Source organism: Melampsora larici-populina (assembly GCF_000204055.1).
Source record: "Melampsora larici-populina 98AG31 unplaced genomic scaffold MELLAscaffold_5, whole genome shotgun sequence".
Lineage (NCBI taxonomy): Eukaryota > Fungi > Basidiomycota > Pucciniomycetes > Pucciniales > Melampsoraceae > Melampsora > Melampsora laricis-populina.
In genome coordinates, this window is record NW_006768769.1 from 2,150,550 (window position 1) to 2,173,428 (window position 22,879).

At 41.4% G+C, this 22,879-nt stretch overlaps 6 protein-coding genes across 6 annotated transcripts; all 6 read left to right on the forward strand.

The window, feature by feature from the left end:
* Positions 1-914: 914 nt before the first annotated feature.
* MELLADRAFT_103272 (uncharacterized protein) lies at positions 915-2,339 on the forward strand (the record flags this gene model as incomplete). Its single annotated transcript, XM_007405996.1, has 2 exons — positions 915-2,196; positions 2,284-2,339. 2 exons carry the CDS (start codon positions 915-917, stop codon positions 2,337-2,339), a joined length of 1,338 nt encoding a protein of 445 aa, XP_007406058.1.
* Positions 2,340-3,410: 1,071 nt separating this feature from the next.
* Positions 3,411-6,409, forward strand: MELLADRAFT_115486 (uncharacterized protein; the record flags this gene model as incomplete). The annotated part of the gene is made up of 6 exons (XM_007405997.1): positions 3,411-3,793; positions 3,889-4,243; positions 4,314-5,509; positions 5,568-5,644; positions 5,728-5,782; positions 5,851-6,409. The coding sequence occupies 5 exons, from the start codon at positions 4,091-4,093 to the stop codon at positions 5,963-5,965; spliced, it is 1,596 nt and encodes a 531-aa protein (XP_007406059.1).
* Positions 6,410-6,739: 330 nt separating this feature from the next.
* On the forward strand, positions 6,740-8,257 carry MELLADRAFT_33703 (uncharacterized protein; the record flags this gene model as incomplete). Its single annotated transcript, XM_007405998.1, has 5 exons — positions 6,740-7,288; positions 7,362-7,744; positions 7,834-7,987; positions 8,074-8,135; positions 8,218-8,257. The coding sequence occupies 5 exons, from the start codon at positions 6,740-6,742 to the stop codon at positions 8,255-8,257; spliced, it is 1,188 nt and encodes a 395-aa protein (XP_007406060.1).
* Positions 8,258-15,996: 7,739 nt separating this feature from the next.
* On the forward strand, positions 15,997-16,578 carry MELLADRAFT_60373 (uncharacterized protein; the record flags this gene model as incomplete). The annotated part of the gene is made up of 1 exon (XM_007405999.1): positions 15,997-16,578. One exon carries the CDS (start codon positions 15,997-15,999, stop codon positions 16,576-16,578), a length of 582 nt encoding a protein of 193 aa, XP_007406061.1.
* A 1,359-nt stretch (positions 16,579-17,937) lies between these two features.
* MELLADRAFT_60374 (uncharacterized protein) lies at positions 17,938-18,576 on the forward strand (the record flags this gene model as incomplete). Its single annotated transcript, XM_007406000.1, has 1 exon — positions 17,938-18,576. One exon carries the CDS (start codon positions 17,938-17,940, stop codon positions 18,574-18,576), a length of 639 nt encoding a protein of 212 aa, XP_007406062.1.
* A 699-nt stretch (positions 18,577-19,275) lies between these two features.
* MELLADRAFT_55089 (uncharacterized protein) lies at positions 19,276-20,550 on the forward strand (the record flags this gene model as incomplete). The annotated part of the gene is made up of 3 exons (XM_007406001.1): positions 19,276-19,516; positions 19,731-20,161; positions 20,236-20,550. 2 exons carry the CDS (start codon positions 19,313-19,315, stop codon positions 19,749-19,751), a joined length of 225 nt encoding a protein of 74 aa, XP_007406063.1.
* Positions 20,551-22,879: the final 2,329 nt, after the last annotated feature.

Consider the following 22,879-nt stretch of genomic DNA (forward strand, 5'->3'; position numbering starts at 1 on the left):
TGAAGACATTTGTTAGCCATCTTCTAGAGATATTGAGGTACACTCTTCGTACCAAAAGAAAAGGAAGCTCAAATCGGGAGTATCAGAGGCGACTGCCAACGACATGATTCAGCACAAACCAAAGCCTCTCCTCTTAACGGGTTGAGTGATACGCCAAGCGCCTAATTACCATTGAGTCACTATACGGCATGGTATCATGTGGTGGAATATCGGATGAAGTCAAATGTACCGGAATGTACCTTTCCAATTTTCATGGAGCAGGCGGTAGAAGTCATTGGATTTCTCGGCCAAAATTTGGTCAAGTTGAACTTGAAATTTGTCAACCCAATTTCTTGACAAACATGTTCATTTCATAAAGGAAAAGACATGAGAATCCTAACAGATAAGGACTCTTTGTAAATATTCTTGTTGCTTTTCATAGACTTATAAGGAAGTTACTTATTGGATTGAGAAGACAATGAATTCGATTGATTGAAAAGAAAGAACACAATGTCAGAGACGCACCCATGGAGAGACGACAAGTCTCGAAAGAAAATACAGGACAGAGACAACAAAGGTAACATGAACTTCTAGCAACAAAAAAATGACGAAAGCAGAGCTACACAAAAACAGCCATTCTTTAAAAAGTCGTATCGTGCTTTTCACAAGTAAGTGAATATGTAAGACAAAAGATATCAATAGAGCCGGACGAAGATGGCAAGTGCAGGTGAAGCGTAAACAATGCAAGGATCAAGAAGCAAACCAAGAACGGTGAATGACCCTGCAGGCTGAGGGAACCGAGTAACCAATGTTTCTCAACACTGATCGTCATATACTTCAGGTCTTGTCCAATAACTTGTTATTCCTCACTGGCTCTTCTTATTCTTCGTCCATTATTCTTCAACTCCAACCGCTCAATCTCCCAACACAAAACAATGCCGATTTTACCATCGCCACCAGACACCATACCAGGAAGTCGACGGGTTCCACTCGAAGTAGTATATCTGATCATGGAATCCTTCATTTCCCAATTCAACACTGGGCGTTCAGAGACCTGTAACAGTGCCGCCATACCATTTTCTCGCCCATCTTCAACGAAGGAACTCCTCCGGTTACGCTTGATTTGCAAATCTTGGGCTAAACTTATTCCAAAGCTCGCATTTCATACAATTCATTTGCCTACACCAAGAAGTGTGGAATCTATAGTTAAATACTGCAGAGATTCACACCTGGATTCGATTTTATCTCCGGTCAGGCGACTTTCCATTGAAAAGATAGTATACTGGGATCCTTTGGGTGTTGAAAACCCCGATGAAGGATTACCAGGTTTTCGACGGGATCTAGATGAACTTGAGATATTCAATTTCACGTTTGTTCCGGTCTTGATGCATCATGCGACAGAACTGATTGAAACCATAGGCCAAAACTTGACTGACTTGACCTTCAAGTTTACCAACTCGATGGGTTTCTCACCAGAATTGATCGGAGCGATAAAACAAATCAAATGTCTGAAGAAATTGTATATTTCAAGATTAGGGAACATACCACCAGGAAGTAATAATGATTCTAAATCATTAGTGGAGATACTCAACACTACTCCGAGCTTGGAATCTTTGACAATTTACTTTGATGATCTAGAAATTTTGCACTTAGAACCTCAAGCTTTACCAAGATTGAGACACTTGTGGTTTGATATTCAAGAAGGTAACACAGAAGCAATCTCTCATCTATGCAAAGCTACAAAAGATAGTCTGAAAGCAATTGAATATATCACATCAGATGATCAAGACGTGAGGATATTAATCGAGCCCTTGAAGGACAATCTAGAATATCTATTTACAGAAATGTTTTCTAATCATTTTTTAAATGATCTGTCAGAAATCACGTTTCCAAAACTCCGTGTTACGCGTTGTTTCACATGGTGGATTGCATTAGATTTTGAGGACACGCCGACTCTCGCATGGCTTCAACGGCCAATCTTTAAAACCATTCGAACTTTGGTAACGGACTTAAGAGGCGCAAAAGAGTATTGGCAGACAGCTTTAGAAAATCTTGGTGATGATGTTCTCACAAAACCACCAAATTTAAAACATTTCATCTTTATTGATCGTTTGGGGGATCATAGCATATCTGATGAACCACTGGTCAGAAGTTTCAAATCTCATGGGATTCAGTGTCATTTTGTGTCCAATTTAACATACGAAGAAATCTTAGTACGTATATATCATTTTGATTTTTGTATCAGAGATAATATGGGATTTAGATAGCTGATTTGATACCATTCTTTGTTTACTTGATACACAGGAATGGGACTTGAAGCTCAATGGGCCCATGAAATGAGTACATCAACCTGCTTATGAGGCTTCACAGTTTTCCTAAATGACTGTGCGAAACCAAAATTTCAGAAAACAGTTTACTTGGAGCAGATTTTGTTTGTTTGAGAGTTCCTAGTCTATCGTTTGATTACCCTAAAAAGAGCTTCACTTTGTAAACCACTTGTATAAAACCTGAGGAATATTAAAAAAAACGTTGATAAAAAATTGCCAAATAGTTTGATGGTGTTCGCTTTAGAAAATTTTGAATGCATCGCGATTTGATTTTTCTTGCCAAACAATGATTTCGAAAGCAGTCAAAAATTGCTGAAAAACCAGTGTACCGCCATGGCCAATCGAATCAAGAGCACACGAACGGCGCATGAAGAGTCAAGCAGTTCGAGGGGGCACGAGCGGCGCGCCAGGAGGGGCTCAGGTAAGCCTGTAACGGCCTGAAAAGATTCACATCATCTTTGACTGCATAACCCAATGTTGTTTGTGAATATGGTCATCGCATTTATCACCAAGAGCCCATTTATTCAGCTTACGCGATCAAGCCCTGCAAAGTGGCTATCCTGAGGCTGTGCGGCTCGAATGCTTATCATCGAATCAAATCGAATTCGTAACTCAATCAAACTTTTCCTGTGTTAAATTTTCATCGATCAAAGGCTTCCTTGAAATTGGTAACAAACGATAGATCCCACCATAATTGTGGTTTTCGTTGTTCTGTGAAACCTTCTGTCATTTTTTTGAAATTGGACAGAAGTCATGCTGATAGACCTGTACGTCGCTCTTAAAACACAGCTCTTGTCTTGACCATAACTTTTTTGTGAATTTGAAAAACGATGCAAATAACCAATAACACTTTGGTCATTGTGGAAGCGGTTAACCTAGGACCTATTAAGATTATCCCACATTGACTGTGTACCTTTTCCTAAATCGAATGTTAATTGATTAAAATTGTGATTCTTTTGTCATGGATCGTGTCCTTCAAGCGACGATTTGGGTTTACATTCGAGATGTTGGTATCTTTTTCATCTTTATATTAAATAAGCAATAGCTTCACTGCCTGTAACAACCGTCTTCCTTCAATTCTTTCTTCTCATTTGTTGTTACCTTTGATCATTCAGATTGAAATACCTCTTGACAAAGAGGCTCACTCGAGTCAAGCTCACGCGTCTAATTATTCAAGATTTACTAAAGCTTATCATCCTCCTTGAGCATCAAGTGTTCATCTTATTTAAAACTTTGAGAGAATTATTTCGATCCAGAAGCAATCAACCAATTTACCATTCAACAAACTTCGATACCGTGATTGCTATCGATTTTCGTGATCACAGCGCACTTTACAATCTGTCAACTGATCAGGCAAGCTCCAATCAGCATCATCATTCTTCTCGCTCAACTGGTTTAGTGGAAATTTGCTACCCTCATCTCTCGTCCATTTCACGGACTCTCCAAAAGATTCAATTACACTATTGGCTTTCAATCATTTTTCGTGCGTGAGTCTTTTTTGCGCGCGGGTATTAGCAAATCTCATCCAAGACATGATTATTTACCGCACCGATGTTATGCCCACTGCTTTTATAAATAACAGATCACCCTCTACCTCCTGTTTATCTCTTAGATAATTCCAGAAGGCAATCTCTTCTTCTTCCTTTCAAGGCTCTCCTTGGCTTCATCTTTTTAATTTCAGACAGTGTCCAAAGGTGACATCATATTTCAGTGCTACTGCTTCAATCTTTCCATTGGACAATTTCTATCTATTGTCGACGCGCTCTACTGGGACTCCAACCAATATGTTGAATACCTCGGGTCAACCACATTGCGGAATATATGCGACAGGTGAAATGCCACACGCCGAGCAAGGCGATTACCAGCACGTATCTCGGCCTCGTATCCCCAGCACCGATGCTCTGTGGGCATGCATGCAAGGAGAAATGATCGATAATGTAGGATCTCATTTGATTTCTGTGTCTTACATAAACTTGTTACAAGTCTCTAACTTACTGTTCTTGACAGAAACCTGCCACAAGCCTCCCGCGCCTTGGGTTCACTAGGACGTACCAGCATGGTGATCGAATTGATCAAGGCGAGACTGAGCCCAGCAGTGGTCTTGTTTTTCCCCTTGACTCAGGTGATCAAACAGGAGATGCCTTTGCGCTTAATTTGAAAACTTCTTCCGGGCGTGCCCTGTTTAAACCACCATTGGCTCGTGAGCAAAGTCCGGCAACTGATTACAATGGTACCAACGATCCGATGTCCTATATCCTGGGCCTCACCAATCACGTTGAAATGCTCATGAACTCTGATGCCAACCGCAATCTCGGAAGCCGTCATGATCAGAGTGATCTGTTTTCAACGCCCGCAAGACACGAGGAGTCCCGACCAGCACTATACGCACCCGTTTGCCTTTCCAATACACGTCCCTCCGTGTTGGAATGGACAGATACTTTATCATATTGCGACCCTTCTCAAAATGAGGTATCGAAACCAATTGCAGGGAAATGGCCAGGCCAGCAAGAACCACATTACATCAATCAACACACTTCATTCAAAAACTACGGCTCCAATTCTATGCCTTTGACTTGTGCACCTCATGAAGAATTTCGTCTCGAGACCGGATCACTTCCGGATCTAAGCTCTTCCCGTCGACCGACGCCATCTAGTCGCGGCGCGTTTGATGGCATTACGCTCAATCAACCTTGGAGTCCTCAGAAACCTTATTCCAAGGTACACTCGGACGTTCATGGTATGTCTGCAGAGTCGTTTTCGCCGAGGTCTTTTAACCAGGCTGCTCCACTCCCAACGTTTGAAAAATCACACCCGGAAATACACCTACATGATAGGCCTGTGTTTGCCTCCAGCCACGGAGCCATTTCTGACACCACACCTGAGCTATTGGACAGCTCTGTTCCAACGCCTCTTAAGAACACGGCTACACCTATGTCTGGTATAATCTCTTGCATTTCGATTCCTAGCGCTCCACATCTTTTTTCAAACATCCCTATCCAGAAACGTCACACTGTTGACCAATCAGCGTATTCCGTCTCGAGAGCCCACGGGTTTGTTTCATCTGCACCATATCCTGATCCAAGATTGAGCAAGTCCGAGGGTGGTAGAATACAAAGCCTCAAAAATTCACTGTCTTCCGCATCGTCGATCTCGGACCTGTCGAAGAGTAAGACAGATAAGCCCAAGAGGAAACGGACGCATATGTAAGTGTCCCGAATTCACTTGATGTTTTTATTCAACACTCAATCAAACTCTCGTTAGATGTCATATCTGCGGCAAAGATTTCAATCGGCCGAGTGCATTGCTATTGCACAGTAGCGTTCATACTGGTGAACGATGTGAGTCTCAAATTTATCACTGGGCTCTATGTATCTTTCCTGTAAAATCTCAAACTAATTGATCTCTTTCTTTCCGCTTATAGCCAACTTTTGCAACGTATGTGGACGGTCGTTTTCGAATTTATCAAACTTGAGAAGGTTCGCGATACTTAAATTCTTATGAATCATCTTGTGAAGTCGGACTAACTTGCTCATTTTGATTATAGACATCAAAGGCAGCTCCATGTGTTAGAATCTGAGATTCCCTTACCGGAAATCCCGGGCCCACAAGCTACTTTTAGTCCATATACGCTTGCAGATCAAGAACTGTTTGGATTCTGAATCAATCAAGACAAATTATTCAAAAATGGAGCTGTATATGTTGGTCTATATATTCACATTGTGATACGGCATTCGCGGAGCACGCATCTTTCTAATTTTCAGCTATCATATCTTCCATCGTCCCTCTCACTCAACAAAGAAGTCTTAACACATGGTGAAAGACTATTCAGGGATCGCATAGTGTCTCATATACCTAGTTCAATATATAAGCTCAACCTAGTAGTGTGCTAATTAGTAATTCCTTTTGATTTCAATTTCCATTGCCTCATCTCGATGTTTTTTATTTATTTATTTAAAGTCTTGTAACATATCTGGAACGTACTATCTTCTAACAATGAATGACTGTAACCCTAGTTTTTGAGACTGACACGGTCTTTTTGGCATGTTTTAAATATGAGTATAATCTAATGATACACTTGATATGGATACAATGTTGACTCAATCAAACTTGATCACCGTCAAACTGCGCTCACAAGATATTTTCACAAAATCAGGATGCAATATAATCATGGTATTTGTGATTGAGCAAGATTGTTAGATGCTGAGGTGTACTTTTTGAGGCGTAGGCGTGCCAGGTTGATTTGGAAGATCAGATAAGCATAAAAGCTTTATAGCTTGACAGGATATGGGAAGATAAGCATAAAAGCTTTATAACGAGTTTTCGGGTTTATGTTGTTTTCAATACAGATTGCAAAGTGTGGGAATTTGAAAAACTAAAAAAACTAGCCACATCAAATCCAAGAAAAAAGAAGGAAGAGCAAGAAAGCAGAGAAGATGAAGACATTGAATTCAACTATATTCAATCAAATCAAATTTCAGGTCAATCCAAACCAATTTAAGAAATTACCTTCGCTCAGAAGAAGTTTTCATTCAAATTTAAATTTATACAATCAAAATCAGAATCAAGATGAAAAGAAAATTTTAAAACCACCTCATTTATTAACACTTGCAGATTTATCTATCAATGAAATCCAATCATTAGTATCATATGCAATCAATGCAAAAAAAATCGTCAAAGATCATTCAATTTCTCACTCCAATGATTTATCAAACTTACATACAAATTCTGATCCAAATGAGATTAAAGCCATCAAAAATAAATTATTAAATAACAAAACGATTGGATTAATGTTCAGTAAACGATCTACTAGAACTAGAATCGCAAGTGAAAGTTCAATCAATTTATTAGGTGGCCATGCATTATTCTTAGGGCCTAATGAAATTCAATTGGGTGTGAATGAAAGTTTATTTGATACTGCTAAAGTTGTTTCTAGTATGATTGATGGAATTATGGCTAGAGTTGGTGATCATTCTGAAATTGAGGTAAGTAATCAAACTTTTTGAGAAAAACCCGCGGTTTCCGATATTGAAGTTTGATTTTGTCGATCATGTTTAGCTATTAGCTGAAAATTCTACTGTACCTGTTATCAATGCATTATCATCACTATACCATCCAACTCAAATCTTAGCAAGTTTAGTAACCCTCCTCGAAACATTCTTTCCACATTCAAGGAACTTGTCTTCATTAAATGGATTGAATATCGCATGGATCGGAGATTCAAATAATGTATTGAATGATATGATTGTTAGTTATCCTAGATTAGGTATCAATTTGAATATTGCTACTCCCAAGGGTTATGAATTAGAGCCTAGGGTCTTGGAAAGGATGAAGCTTGGTTTGGTTGAAGACTCAGACGTTCATAGAGGGGGCAAATTGCTTCATTTCCATGATCCGCTGGAAGCTATAAAAGATGCTGATGTGATTGTAACAGATACATGGTAAGTGTGTGTCTTCATCTTGAAAAACTCTTTTTTTCCTTGAAAAGACAGAATGATATATAAAAAATGCTTTTTCCGGGTTCCTTTAGGATTTCAATGGGACAAGAAGATGAGATGAAACGTAGATTAAAAGATTTTGAAGGATATCAAATCACAGAAGAATTATGTAAGATGGGTAATGCTAAAAACAATTGGAAATTTATGCATTGTTTACCTAGACATCAAGATGAAGTTGATGATCAGGTAAGTTACAATCTCACTTTTTACTTCAATTTCTTGAGGAGAAAGATTGGGATTTGTTTTTTGAAATTTGATCATTTTTGTTTTAGGTCTTTTATGGACCTAGATCTTTGGTTTTCCAAGAAGCAGAAAATCGAAAATGGACAATCTTGTAAGAATCTTTTGATTTTTATAAAACATTTTGATATTCAGTAGAATTCAACCTGATCAAAACCTGTTTTTTTTTATTTTAGGAGCGTTTTTGAAGCTTATTTTGGTAGATGGATGAAATAAAAAACTACATTTTCATTATTTTCTTCTTCGATACTTTTTTTTTAGAAATGAATTGTTCTTTGTTTACAAAAATGGATTCAAAAGTAAGAATCATTGATCGAAACTTCTTTTTTCGAAATAAATAAACAGAACATATTTGAAAAACACTTGACTTGTTTGCCACAAATTGCACAAGTGATCAATTGATTTTGTTTGAACTGATATGTTCTCATAACAAGCTGGCTATATTACAAGGTGCTTTTATGTGTTCTTATTCGACGCTCAAAGACCAAGCTTACTGATGGCTTGGTGTACTGGTGATGTACAAAATCAAACCTGACTCAGAATAGAATCATGATGGCATAGTTGAATGCGCATATGGGAGGTTAGGATGTGGAGGTGCTAAAAATTATAGTGAGCTTTAAAGGAAGGGCCATAACACCTTAAGCCTGGTATTTCTGGTTACTGTGTTCACACGTTAAGTAGGTTCTGTGTGACTTTATTTTCTGAGGAAGTGGGCTATGGAAATCTTTTGGCGGAGCGAGCAGACTCAATGTGCTCAGTATGTAGTGGCGAGATTGGTCAGGTTGATCATGGACGTCAATCCCGAATCAGACCCTGGATCATGATGTCACTTTTGACCCCGGCATTTTTCCTATCTTGAGTAAAGCTTTTGGATCAAGGCATATGCTCCACCGTTCTTGGACGAGTGTGATTCCCTAATTTGGACTTTCCCTTTGTTTCTTATTGTACGCGCTTTTAGCGCATTACTCTGCTTTTATGCTTTTCATTTCATTCTATTTTCTATTCTCTATTCTCTTTACTTTACTTGTAAACGGATCTTCCAGATCCGTCCCGATCATGTACCGCCCTTTCAAGTCACTAATTGTAGACCGAATCCAGCAGTACCGGATTCGGCCATAACCCTCCTCCACTTATCTTGTATCACGATGATCGTCGATCATCTCTCGTTGTATCACCAGATTGTCGTTTCCTTATCCGTACCTCACTCCGAGATGCTCGCGTATATAAATAGCTCTCATCTCCCAAGGAAATGCAACCTCAAGTTACTTCCTACTTATTTTCCGCCACTTGAAAGTGAGTAGAATCACAAATAATTATTTGTGTGTTTTCATTATCTTTTTTTTCTCTCTAACTTTCAATCACTCAACCCTGATATCGAAAGAGTTCAATAAGTTAATCCGTGCTTCTGTTTGTTTTCCTAACTTTGTGCTTTCCTTCGAAATTCCGACTTAGATATCCCCATCGGAACCAACAACCACCAAAGTTACAAACCCTCGCACCCATACCCTTATCATCGTAAGTTTTTAGAATTTCTTAGCTAGCTATTCCAACCTCCTACGACACTCTTCCCTCGATCAGTTAGAAGTATTAAAAGATTCTTTTCTCCCATCACACACAGAACCACCTACAAACACCTTACAAATCGTTAACAACCTCATCACCGTTTATCAAAACCTTTTATCGCGCTTTTTAGCAAACTCGATTTTTGAATCACTTAACATTCTTTTTGAAGAATTCACGTACGTATTTTTAGACTCTGATCAAGTCTACCCTTAAAAGAACTATTTTTTAATTCCACCTTTAACTCTTTTACGAACAGCATACCATTGAAGATGGAAGAACCCAATGGATTCGTTTCAATCCCTGCCGAAGATCTTCGGCTAATCCGCGCTCAACTTGAGCAATTCGGTATCGAACTGCACCAACGAGAGCAAAACCACGCTCGCGAAATCAATGATCTCCGTCAACAGAATCAAAATGTATTTCAACAACAATCCAATCAGATCGGCCACCTAGAGAACTTACTCCACAATCGTAACCAAACCCCAGCTCCAACCAAGCCCGACGCTTTCCGCGCCGAGCCCAGAAAATTTACTGGTTATGGTGACAATCCGACTCTCTGGTTCTCCGAATTAGAATCAAATTTTAGGATGCATAGATATCCTGAGTCCTCCTGGGGCGAGATGTTGGGATCGTACCTCGACGAGGAAACTCACATGTTTTGGCATGAAGTCCGCAAGTCTCAAGGTGGTGCTATTACCGACTATCAAAGCTTCAAGGAACAGTTCTTAGGTCAATATAATTTCGACATGATGGTCGAAGAAGTCTTTGAGAAGATTAAAGTATGTTACTACAAAGGAGACATCAATGACTACATACTCAGATTTCGTCGATTAATGGCATACATACCTTTAGAAGTTCTCACTTTTGAATCACGCAAGTTTAAATTCATGGACAAGCTCCCCGCCCATTACAGAGAAAAGATCAACAATAAAGAAGGCATCAGGTCAAAGAAGGACATGGAATTATTATACTCAGCTGCAAGAGAAGCCGAGCAAACAGTCAAGATTAACAACAGAAATTTCAAAGGATATGAAAATAAATCACCCTCTAACAGCAAGAACTCAGACAAGAAACCCAGCTACAACTTCAACCGCAACAGTCATTTCCGACAATCGAACTCCTTCGGCAAGCCCCACGTCGTCACTAACAGTTCAGGACCAATGGACTTAGACGCGGTCGACTTAACCAACGTCGAATGCTACAGTTGTCACGGCAAGGGACACATGGCTGATAAGTGTCCCCGAAACAACAAAAAGAAACCCTTCCACGGAACGAAGAACCGTTTCAACAACTCCGACCGTCGAAAACCCAATTTATTGATCATGGATCACCTACCTACTTATTTCCCTGATTCTTCCAATCCTTTTGACTCTTTCATTCCACCATTCCAAGATCACGAGCTCAAGGCTGAAGAACCATTCATGACCCCGTTCTCTGACGCCAATGGACATATCTACCGAGCCTCAAAGGAATCTTCTGAATCACTTAATGGACCCACCGAAGATGGTCGAGAAGATCTTGAAGAATACAAGAAGCATTATCTCGAAGCATTAAATGATATCGATCCTGAAACCCTCATTGATTTACAAAAAGAAAGAGAAGCAGTTGGTCGAGTTATGAAGGAAGCAGAAGATTATCGTTGTTGTAAGTCTTGCAAAGCTTATGGAAACGAGGAGAGCCCTCCAACCACCTCTAACGGTGTTACCTTCTTTGAACTAGATGCCCAACAAATCAACAACGTCAATAATAAACGCCCCGCCAGACAAGACACTCCCGTCGAACATATACCTGCTCATGATCCCGAAAACAAGCATGATATGTACTATCTGGACATTGAAAGACAACTCAAATTGAACCCGGACAAGAAGATGAAGTTGGATCGCTCCCTTATTGATGGTTATCAATATACCACTGCTCGATCCCCTTCCCCTTTCAATTTTCCTGACCCTGTCGAATTAGCCGAACGTGAACTAGCAAGTGTAGAAGAGTGGAACCACATCCTCAAAACTTCGTACACAAGCTGGGCTGACAGGGACAACTTCGACTCTGTATGCACTCCCAATGACGATGACTCGAGTATCGCCGCCGTCGCATCAACAGGGGAACTTATGGAAGTTGGATCGAACATCACCGACTATGAAGATATGAAGCCGCAAGCAGTTGACTTGGGCTTTGCAGACACCGACCGTCTTGATTTATCAGTCGTCAAAATGGCACCTCTCTCTATGAAGAAGGATTACTTTGGAGCTCACTTGGACTTGGCTTCACATGAAGAAACCAACAAGACTTCCCTTCCTATCTACCCCTGCTTATTTCACAACTATTCCCTCGACGCTATCATTGACAGCGGAGCCGCCGCTAATTACATCTCATCAGAACGCATTGACAAGATGAAGCAATTATGTCCTAGCAGAATTGAAATCAGAACAGTCAACCGACAAGGGGTCCGACTCGCTAACGGAGCAGAAGAAGCCTGCACCAAGATCGCCCTATTCGAACTTGAATTTGAAGACGATCGTAGCATGGCAACCTTCAAATGTGATATCAAGGCTTTCATCCTCCCTCTTCCTAATATTTCTCTCATTCTTGGTCTACCGTGGTTAAGAGAAACCAGCCCACTTGTTAATCACACCACTGGAAATTATATCGTCAAAAATGGATTCATCGTCAGACCCAGATCCTACAAACCAAAACTCTTTACTATGGACGATGCTTCCTATGGTGACCTTTTGGAACGACTAGCTAAGCAAGTAGCACCTGAATGCTGGAAAGAAGAAATTTCGACAGTCAACAGTAAGTACCAACATCATATTGATACTGGTGACGCAAGACCAATTAAAACTCACGGAAGACCCCATACTCCCCCTGAACACGCAATCATCAAACAATTTGTAGAAGAAAGCTTGGCTCAAGGCATCATCGAACCCTCTGATTCACCTTGGAGCTCGCCACTATTACTGGTCAAGAAGCCTGATGGATCAAACAGAGTATGTGTTGATTATCGAGCACTAAACAAAGTCACAAGAAAAAACGCTTACCCTCTTCCTCGCATCGACGATGCTTATTTGTTTCTCTCCGGTTCCAAGTATTTCTCCACTATTGACTTGAAATCTGGATTTTGGCAAGTCCCAATGCACGGCGAGGATAAGCAGAAAACTGCGTTTACTTGTAGGTTTGGTCATTTTCAATGGAAGGTGATGCCCTTTGGGCTGTGCAACGCTCCTGCGACCTTCCAAGAAATGATGAACACTATGCTAAAAGATGTTATTGATAAATTTGCATTGGTCTATTTAGATGATGTCATTATCTACTCGAAAACAGAAGAAGATCACAAGGAACATGTCAAGGCTGTTTTCGAAATTTTGAAGAAAGAAGGTTTAGTAGTATCAGGAAAGAAGTGCAAGTTTGGGAAATCGTCACTATTATTCTTGGGTCATATCGTAGATGGAAATGGTATCAGAACAAACCCGGAAAAAATCAAAAAGATAGTTGAGTGGCCGACCCCAACTAACATTTCTCAAGTCCGTGGATTTCTAAACTTATGTACCTATTATAAACGTTTTATCTTAAAGTTTTCCTCAATTGCATCTCCTCTCTATAAGTTGACGGAAGGATCACCCAAGCCTGGGTCGTCAATTATATGGGGGGATGGCGAGAAATCCGCTTTCGAAAAACTCAAGGATTGTCTCTGCAAGACTGTACCCCTCCAACATCCCGAGCCGTTCAAACCTTTTGTTTTGGACACCGATGCGTCTGGGACCAACATTGGCGCCGTCCTCCAACAGGACACCAATTTCGAAATACCCAAAGGTGTAAGCTTTGATTATAATTCATATCAGAAGAAGCTTAAGAATTCAAACTTACGACCAATTGCATTCGAATCCCGCAAACTCTCGAAGACTGAGCAGAACTATTCAGCTCAAGAACGTGAATTATTAGCAGTTGTTCATGGACTAAAACACTTTCGTGGTTATGTTGAAGGTTCGCCAGTCCTGGTCCAAACCGACCACGAGTCCCTCAAGTACTTTAAGACTCAGAAGCATATTAACCGAAGACTCGCTCGTTTTGTAGACGAACTTGAATTCTTCGACACAAACATCATTTACCGACCCGGTAAAGAACAACTTGCAGCCGACTCCCTTTCCCAAAAGCCTAACACTGAGTTCGACTTGGATCCCCCTGAAACCGCTCCCTCATTATTTACGATTCAAGATTTTGAGGCTGAATACCGCGAACTATTGAAATACAAGATGCAACTCCAATCAGGCATGGACCCAACCATCATTGGATCCGGTGATTTCATCTTAGACGGGAACCGATTGGTCAAAATCTGCTTAGAAGACCCCCACCTTGAACAACTCACAGTACCAACTAGTCGCCTTGAAGCCGAGAAAATCTGTTACCGAATTCACGAAGATCTTGGGCATCGTAACTACAAGGATGTGACTCAAGCCGTCAAGAACAAGTACTGGTTCCCCGATATTTCAAACACTGTCAAGAGTGTAATCGATTTATGCAAACCTTGCCAAGTGCATGCAGCACCATCTGGACAACAAGGTATGCCCCTCCAGTACTTACCCCGTGGTAAACCCTTCAGGAAATGGGGAATGGACTTCGTCGGTCCATTACCAAAGACTCCTGAAGGGAACCAACATATCATTACCGCCATCGACTATGGCACTGGTTGGGCTTACGCTAAAGCTCTTCGTTCTACTTCCTCAGACGCAGCAGTTGCCCTCGTCAAAGAGATCACTCTAAATCATGGATTGCCTGAAGAAGTTATTACTGACAATGGTTCAGAATTTATCTCTCACAACTTCAAAACTTACCTCAAGAACAACAACATCAAGCAAAAGAACACCTCACCGTACCATCCGCAGACGAATGGACTGGACGAAAGATTCCATGGAACCTTAACCAACGCCCTTCGTAAGTTTTGCAGCCCTTATAACCAAAACTTGTGGGACAAGTATCTTAACACTTGCTTGTTTGCATATCGTGCTTCTTTTTCTCACTCTATGAAAGCCTCCCCTTTCTACATGGCTTACGGTGAAGAGGCTCGATTACCTTCCGAAGCTGTAAGCATTAAATTTGACAATTCACTTGAAAACTTAGAACTAATTCATCGCCAACGCAATTTAGCAGTCGACAAGCTTCAAAGAAACCGTCAAGACCTCATTGACGACCTCAACCAGAAAGCGCAAGAAAGGTCCGCGACGCAAGAAGAATCCTATACGGAACGAAACTTCCGCCCGGGAGACAGAGTCCTCCGGCGATTCGAGGGGCGCCCATCCAAACTCCATCCTAAGTGGGATGGACCCTTCATCGTTAAAGATGCCGACCCCCACGGTACGTTCACTCTAATGACATCAAATGGCCATGTTCTGAAGGCTAAAGTCAATGGCTCTCGTATTAAAAAATTCAAAGGAACCTCCGACGAATTTTTCTTTGCCTCCCAACGTCTTCATGAGCAAGATGCAACTGCTCATGAGAGAAGCTAAAGGTAAATTAATGATGTCATTTGAAGACTTTCAAAGCTGTTTGGAATGGGTCCCGAAAGAATTCATTGAGGATTACTTGGAAAGACTAGCAATCATGAATTTAGTTGCACTGAGGGAACTATCCTACCGCAGCAAGTAAACTAGGAAGTTTACGGTCTTAAGGAGGGGATGGTGTGATTCCCTAATTTGGACTTTCCCTTTGTTTCTTATTGTACGCGCTTTTAGCGCATTACTCTGCTTTTATGCTTTTCATTTCATTCTATTTTCTATTCTCTATTCTCTTTACTTTACTTGTAAACGGATCTTCCAGATCCGTCCCGATCATGTACCGCCCTTTCAAGTCACTAATTGTAGACCGAATCCAGCAGTACCGGATTCGGCCATAACCCTCCTCCACTTATCTTGTATCACGATGATCGTCGATCATCTCTCGTTGTATCACCAGATTGTCGTTTCCTTATCCGTACCTCACTCCGAGATGCTCGCGTATATAAATAGCTCTCATCTCCCAAGGAAATGCAACCTCAAGTTACTTCCTACTTATTTTCCGCCACTTGAAAGTGAGTAGAATCACACGAGCTGAGATCAGATTTAATTGGAAGAAAGCGTTTTGTGGATGTGAACTTATGATAGTTGAAAATGTACACTTTTCATGATAAGTGAGCTTATCAACGGAAGAAACAAGTGAACATAGCTGAGATCAGCTTCTGGCGCTTTTCCACGAAGCTGAACCGCAAGTCTTTCGGACGGCTATAAAAGGACTAGCTAACAGAATCAATGCCGTTCCTGCAAGAGACTGATTCCAACATAATTCTCGAGAACGACTCATCCATCTCTACCATAATTACGCTTCGATCGCTAAAATCCCTTCAAAATTTCGAGACATAGACCATGGCACAAGACACACACGTCCCCAATGACCTTTACCGGCATCTCGTCGATGAAATCCACGCCCTTCAAAAAGCGCTTGACCAGCAATTCACTGAGCTGGAAGGTCCACGAAGGGTAGTCAACCATATTCGCGATCTCTTGGATGTAGAGTTGGGATTTTTGGCTCTGCAGGACGAAGATGAGCAGGAAAACGTTGACCCGGAATCGCGGATTCTACTTGTTGCCTGGCTTCGTGAGACAGCTAACTCGATTGATCCAAGTCTTTCTACTGATTTCGATTTTCCTGAGGTCGGATCTATTGAATGGTATGGCATTTGGGCTTATTCTGGCATCATGAGTGAAACTTATCGCAGAGTGGAATTTCCGCCTGAAGCCAGGGACCCCGACCCTCAAAAAGCAGAAGAAAACACGCCGGAATGTGGAATTTGCGCCGAAAAGTACGAAGAAGGTGATAAAGATGTTAATTTCCCTTGTCATGTTCGGCATAGGATGTGTACAAAGTGTATGGTTTTTATGTTAAAGGCTCGTTCCGTCTTTGCTGAATGCCCGTATTGTAGAACAAAGCCATATATAACGCAGTAGTTGAATTTTTATATGTGTTCAAACTTGCATTTGATTGTTGAAATTGATATATCATAGCCACTGTTAGCAGTTGTTCTAAAAATTGTCTCATTCAGGCTAAATCCAGCTCACGGGTGTGACACGAATCCGTTGAAGCTGATGTCAAGGTGAGCAGATATGATCTCCAGAGAGAACTGCGAGCCTTTTCTACGCCTACAAAGCAACTAAGTAACAGTTATCTTTTCACGCCTTGGAGACATTTCACTTCTCTAGGAGCTTCGAAAAAAGTGTGATCAACTGTTTGACGTAAGTTTGTATCAATTGCTGAAAAATCCTCCAAATATCAAGACAGACATCATGGAACATGACCGAAACGCTCTCGTTCAGACATACAACGGACTATCTTGTTGACCAAACCTACAATGCCCAAAATTCACTGGACCGAGTGACGACAGATCCAGATAATCCCTAAGTAAGTTCAAAAACTTCATTGTAAATCTTGAATCTCTTCTCCACAACTCATCTCAGCAAACATCGCGGACTCCAATCTGACTATTTGATAGGCACTATCGTACTTGACCAAAAGGAATCTCGAAAACGAGGACAGCATTTCCCCTTCATAAGGTCCTGCTTCCCTGTTTACGCGATGAAGCAACGGCGGGCCTACGTTTCTCTCGGGACATCGTTTTCTGATAACGGATCAACATGTTGTACATTCATTCCAACAACGGGAGCGTACCTATGCTTGCGGAACGCCCTCTTGCTTTTAATAAAGGTCAACAACCAAGGTTCTCAACTCGAAAAGAGACGTCTGCGACGTAGCCTTTTCTCAGCTGAGTAAGTAAAGCAGAACTTGGCATTTCTAAAAGGTGATATAATCGAAAATGATGGAATTGAGTCTAACTTCATTCTTTGAAATTGATAAAGACCAGCTTTCTTCAATGTTGGGTGGCTTTACTTGAATAGCACGCCAAATGAGGGGGGCAAAGCAAACAAATGACTGATCATCACTTTTTGCATTTGAACATCTCAAAATCGGGACTCAGTGACCACAAGGCTGAACCCTCCCGAAGAACAATGACATTCGGATTTTATCCTGTCCAAGAAGATACTGAATTTGTATTTCAGGACGTTGGAAATGTAACTATTCAGAAAAGGTGAGCTTTTCCACAAAAGCAAACATGGAATATAATGAGATAATGTTATGGTGCTTTTCCATGGTGCTGATCTACGCGCCTATTCTATTTCTATAAACAAACTAGGTTGTATAAAATACCACTCCTTCAAGGATTCTTACCCCTGCGCAACCTTCGACAATCGACTTTCAACGAACTTCGCTGCAACTAATCGAAAAAACCCGCAAATTTCAAGACAGACACCATGGCACATGGCCCAAATGTTCCCAATCAACAATACAAAAACCTAGTTGAAGAGATTTACATCGTTCAAGAATTGCTGGACCTGGCAATCACAGATCCAGATGATACCCGCACAATAGTTGGAGATATAAAAGAGCTATTTACAATAGAAGCAGAAATCCTAGACATGCAAGACTCGGGTGATTGGCGAGGCGATGATCCAGAAGAGATAATGTCAAATGCGCAAATTCTGAGGACACAACTTCCCGGCCATCTGCGTATGATTGCTGACAGTCTTGATCCAGATATTGCTCCAGATTTTGACTTCCCCGATCCCGGAACACGTGAGTGGTATGGAATCTTGCTTTATGTGACACTGTTAGATGAATTTTCTCGACCAGTTGAATTCCCACCTAATCCGACAATAGACGCCAGCCCTGCGCAAGACTCTGGTTCCACGGACAACGCTCAGCCCGAAGATAACGGACCAGAATGTGAAATTTGCGCCGAAAAGTACGAAGATGGCGATAGAGATGTTAGCTTCCCTTGTCACTCCGCTCATCGAATGTGTTTCAGTTGCCTCATGAATTTAGTTAGCTTATCCCTTTCTACATCTTGTCCATATTGCCGTCAAATTCCTTTTGCAGAGACTCAGAGTTGAAGTCTTTGATTCAAAACCTACGTTTTGTTAATGAAATTGATATATGAAAAGCACTGCTAGCAATTATGCTCTTCACTTTTCACTGCAGGTTCAAAAGCAAGACTTCAATGAGCCCGTTGAGAATAGGGGGTGTCAAGTTTGATTTTTTATAACAAAAAAAAACTATCAAACGGCCAAGTTTTTATGTTATAACTCAAAAAAAACTTAGCCGTGGTTGTATAATGAGGGGGCTCAAGTCAAAATATTTGCAACCTTTTCTTAAAAAATTGGGGAAAGTTTTTTATGGTACCGTGCTGTAAAAACTTTTCCCAATTTGTAAAAAAGGACCGTAAAAATCTCTTCCGGATCTCCTTCGGAGCAGTAAATTTACGCAAATTGGTTGTGTTCCTAGCCCGCGACGGTACACTGAATTCCACTCCCAGAAGGGAGGAGTGACAGGCAGAGCGGAGGTATCACAGGCGGCCGAAGATGTCATCTACGGCTACTGGAATTTGGAAGGAAGAGAGAGGAAAATTTTCCTCCTCTCCTCTCCAATCTCCCTCCGCCAGTCCTAGTCACTCCTGCAAGTTTCTGCTTTTCTACGTTTTTCACTTAGAAAATTTCAAAAATAGAAATAAAGAAGAACTACTCTGAATTCATCCAATCACCATAACAAGAACACATTCGAATCTCAGCGTTGTGAATGTGGAGACCACTTAAACCGAAAAAATCTTTAACTTCATTTCAATCCAAAAAGATGGCAGAAACAGCAAGACTAGAAGAAGAGAAGAAGGCAAACCATGCCTTAAGATTAAAAGAACAAGCCTTGGAGAGGGAGAAGAGAGCTGGCTCAAGAGATCCGGGAGCAAACACATCTTCGACAGACTTAACGTTGCCGCGACAAGAAACCAACCAGCCGCCCATCATAGGAACGGAGATCGATCCTCCAGAGACCAACAATCTGATGGGTAAGTCAATCCAAGAAGGAGAGTCGAGTGGACAGAAGGAAATCATTCAGGATAAGCTTATTGTTGACATCAGTGATGAAGACGAGAAGAGTAATGGAGGATCATCAGGTGAAGAGGAAGTGGTGAAGAAGAAGGGAAAGAATCTTAAGAAGGAGTCAAAAGCAAAAGGGAAGAAAAAGAGGGGAAAGAGCCCGGATTTAGACGCACCTAAAGTTGATCAGGAGTTGAAGAATAATAAGATCCTTTACGCAGGGTTGATCGAGGACAATCACAGTAAGTAGATTTCTGCTATCAATTCCCCAACCTTTTTCTCCATATCTATTTGTACATCCGAGTGAGGAAGTCTTAGGCGCCCTCGTGTACAGAACGGTTGTAGCGTAATAGAGCTCCCGTCATGCTAGAATTTTGGTTGGTAGTAGCGCATGGAGCTCCCATCAGGTAGAAGCCCTCAAGGGCTCCCAGAAATGAACCTCTTCTTGGAAACTCTAAAGAGAGAAGAAGATGGCAACTGAATAACTTAAGCTCCCGACACGGTTAGTAGCCATCACAGATGAGTGATTAGGTGTTTCAAGACCTGACTGCATTGCGGCTCCCCAAGATCAGGGTAGTAGCTGTAGCCCGAAATGGAGTTGTAGAAGCTGCAGAAGAAACAGAATATTAATGACGGCGGCAGAGAAGCGCAAAAGACACGCTCCTGCAGAAATCACTCAACTCATAACGTGTAGAAAACTAGTGGAATTCCCTTCCGCCCCCCCCATCCTACCAAATAACTCTATTACGTCGAGAAAGACAGGTTAGAGCTTTGAACTGACGGTGTACGTTTGGGGGTTGATCCGTATATAGTAGGAACACCAAACCTATCTGGGAGCACGCGAATCCAGGAAACTCAATCCTCGCTACCAGCACACGCCCAACCCGAAGGGTTGTTGGTGAACGACCAAAGCGGACCTGAAGCCAACCCTAAACGACCACTGATTGATCGGATGGTGGAAGCCATTGATGGGACAGACGTAGACTTGATCCAGATCCTGAGGCGAGAAATGGTGAAGGAAGAAGAACTCAAAGCGTTGAAGAGAGAAGTGAAATTGATGGAGAAGGCGAAGAAAAGAGAAGCTAAGGAGAGATCTAAGGAAGAAAAGAAAAAGAGAGTATTAGATGAGAGATCAATAAAGAAAAGATTAGACGAGAAGAAATCTAGATCTCACAAAAGCTCGAAAAGCAAGAAAAAGAAAAAACATCGCCACGCTTCGAGTTCAGAGAGCAGCTCATCATCGTCTAGCTCAGATAGTTCATCCTCTTCTTCTTCGTCAGATTCAGATTCCTCAGATTCCTCTTCTTCTTCAGACTCTAGCTCCTCTTCCTCCTCAGATTCGTCGTCAGAGTCGGGAGGCAATGGTGATTTATTGTCTAGAACCAACGACAATGTGTTGATGTCCAAAGCCAACGTCGAGTTCGAACTTAAGGCTCTTGCTGGTTTAGACTTACCAGACTTACCGGACTACTGGGACAAGTGTTACAAGAAACTGAAGAAATACGTCCCGCTGTCGGTCTTCAGACGCTCCTATATCAACGCTTATCATTCGACGGTAGATGATGGATCTAAGAAAGCAAGGAAAGGTTTCAACATGGAGACTTCAGAGCGCGATTTAGAACGTCAAATGACCTACGGAGAATTTATCTTAGCCTGCGATCTTGAAGCACGCTATGCGTCCGAACTTTACGGACACGACGCCTATGCAAAATACATAGCGAAACATAAGGAAGTTGTTAATCAATTGATGGTTCTTCATAAGTGCTGGATGATCGGACTCAGGTATCATTTAGCAATCAGAGCGCTAATCTTCAGGAAGAGATCTAGAATCATGTACAAGAAGAAGAAGAACGGAAAGAGAGGGAAGAAAGTAGAAAAAGTGGTCCTACCTGACGGAGTACAAGAAGAAGCTGTGAGGAGAGCGAGATGGGATGCGGAAACAGCCGGTGATTTAAAATTTGAGGAGAATCCCTACGCACCAGGTCAAAAGAAGCACGGGTATGACTTTTACACCGGACAACCAGTGGTGAGATCAAACGCTTTAGCGAGTTCATCAAGAGTTCATTTAGGTCCTCAATCAGTAGAAGATGGGACAAATTCAGGAGGAAATGAGAGGAAGAGGAAGAGGTAATAGGAATGGAGGTCAATGGTATCAGAAACCATTCTTTCATCAAAGGCCCGCTTACGGTAATCAATATGGAAATCAATACCAAGGTTTCCAACAAAGCGGAGGCTATTCTAACTACGCACCTAATTACGCGAGTAACAATGCTTATGGCTACCAAGGAGGCCAAGAGTGGGTGACCCATGGTCATCAACACGCGAATAAGCAAGCGGGAAACTTTATTGCTCACAGTGACATTTTACTACTCACTGGCAGGCCAGTGAGTACGTCCAGCTCAATTCAATCTCAAAACAATCTCAAAACAATCTCAAAACAATCTCAAAACAATCTCAAAACAATCTCAATGTTTGGCCTAGAGGGGCAGACAAACAATCTTCCAAAATGAACTGAAATAAAGTTTGGTTGCATGTCCACACATGAAGACTTGAGAATGTTTGGAAGGTATGAGTGATTTCCAGGTAAGCCACAACCAAATATCCTTCTGAGCCCCTTCCAAAGATTCTACAGCAAAACATAAGTTGACAGATATTGAGAATATTACTCATTGACCAAATCAAGAGCTCCTTGAGCAACACCTCACCAAAGATCACATGAATCAATATGTTTAGGGTTACAAAAGCCTTTTGGGTTATCAGTCCCCAACTCTTTCAACTACCAAGGACAAGCAACATGATGAATCTGGGACAGTTTGAAGCAGGTTTTGGACCTGAGGATTGCCACACCAAAGCTGTCTGTTGATTGAATTACAAAGAAGCATGAGTTAATAAATCCAATGTCTCTCTTTTAACCAAGTTTGACTAATGTGCTATCATGTTATTGGCTTGTTGACTGAGGTGATTCAGTTGAGTCACAAGACCTGACATTCAGTCAGATCTTGTGACTCAACTCAACCACCTAAGTCAACAAGGGTCAATAATTTTGATTGCACATTGGTTCAACTAATTGAATTACAAAGAAGCGTGATTGAATAAATGCAATCTCTCTTTTTGAACCAAGTTGGACTAACATGCAATCAAAGTTATCGCATTGTGGACTGAGGTGATTGAGTTGAGTTACCAAATCTGACATTCAGTCAGATTTGTAACCCACAACTAAACTACCACAATGTCTAGACTTCCACATAGTCTAGAGGTAGAGACTTGACTGGATGATCTGGATGATTATCCACAGGAATGGCAACAGTGATGAGAGACTGAAGGA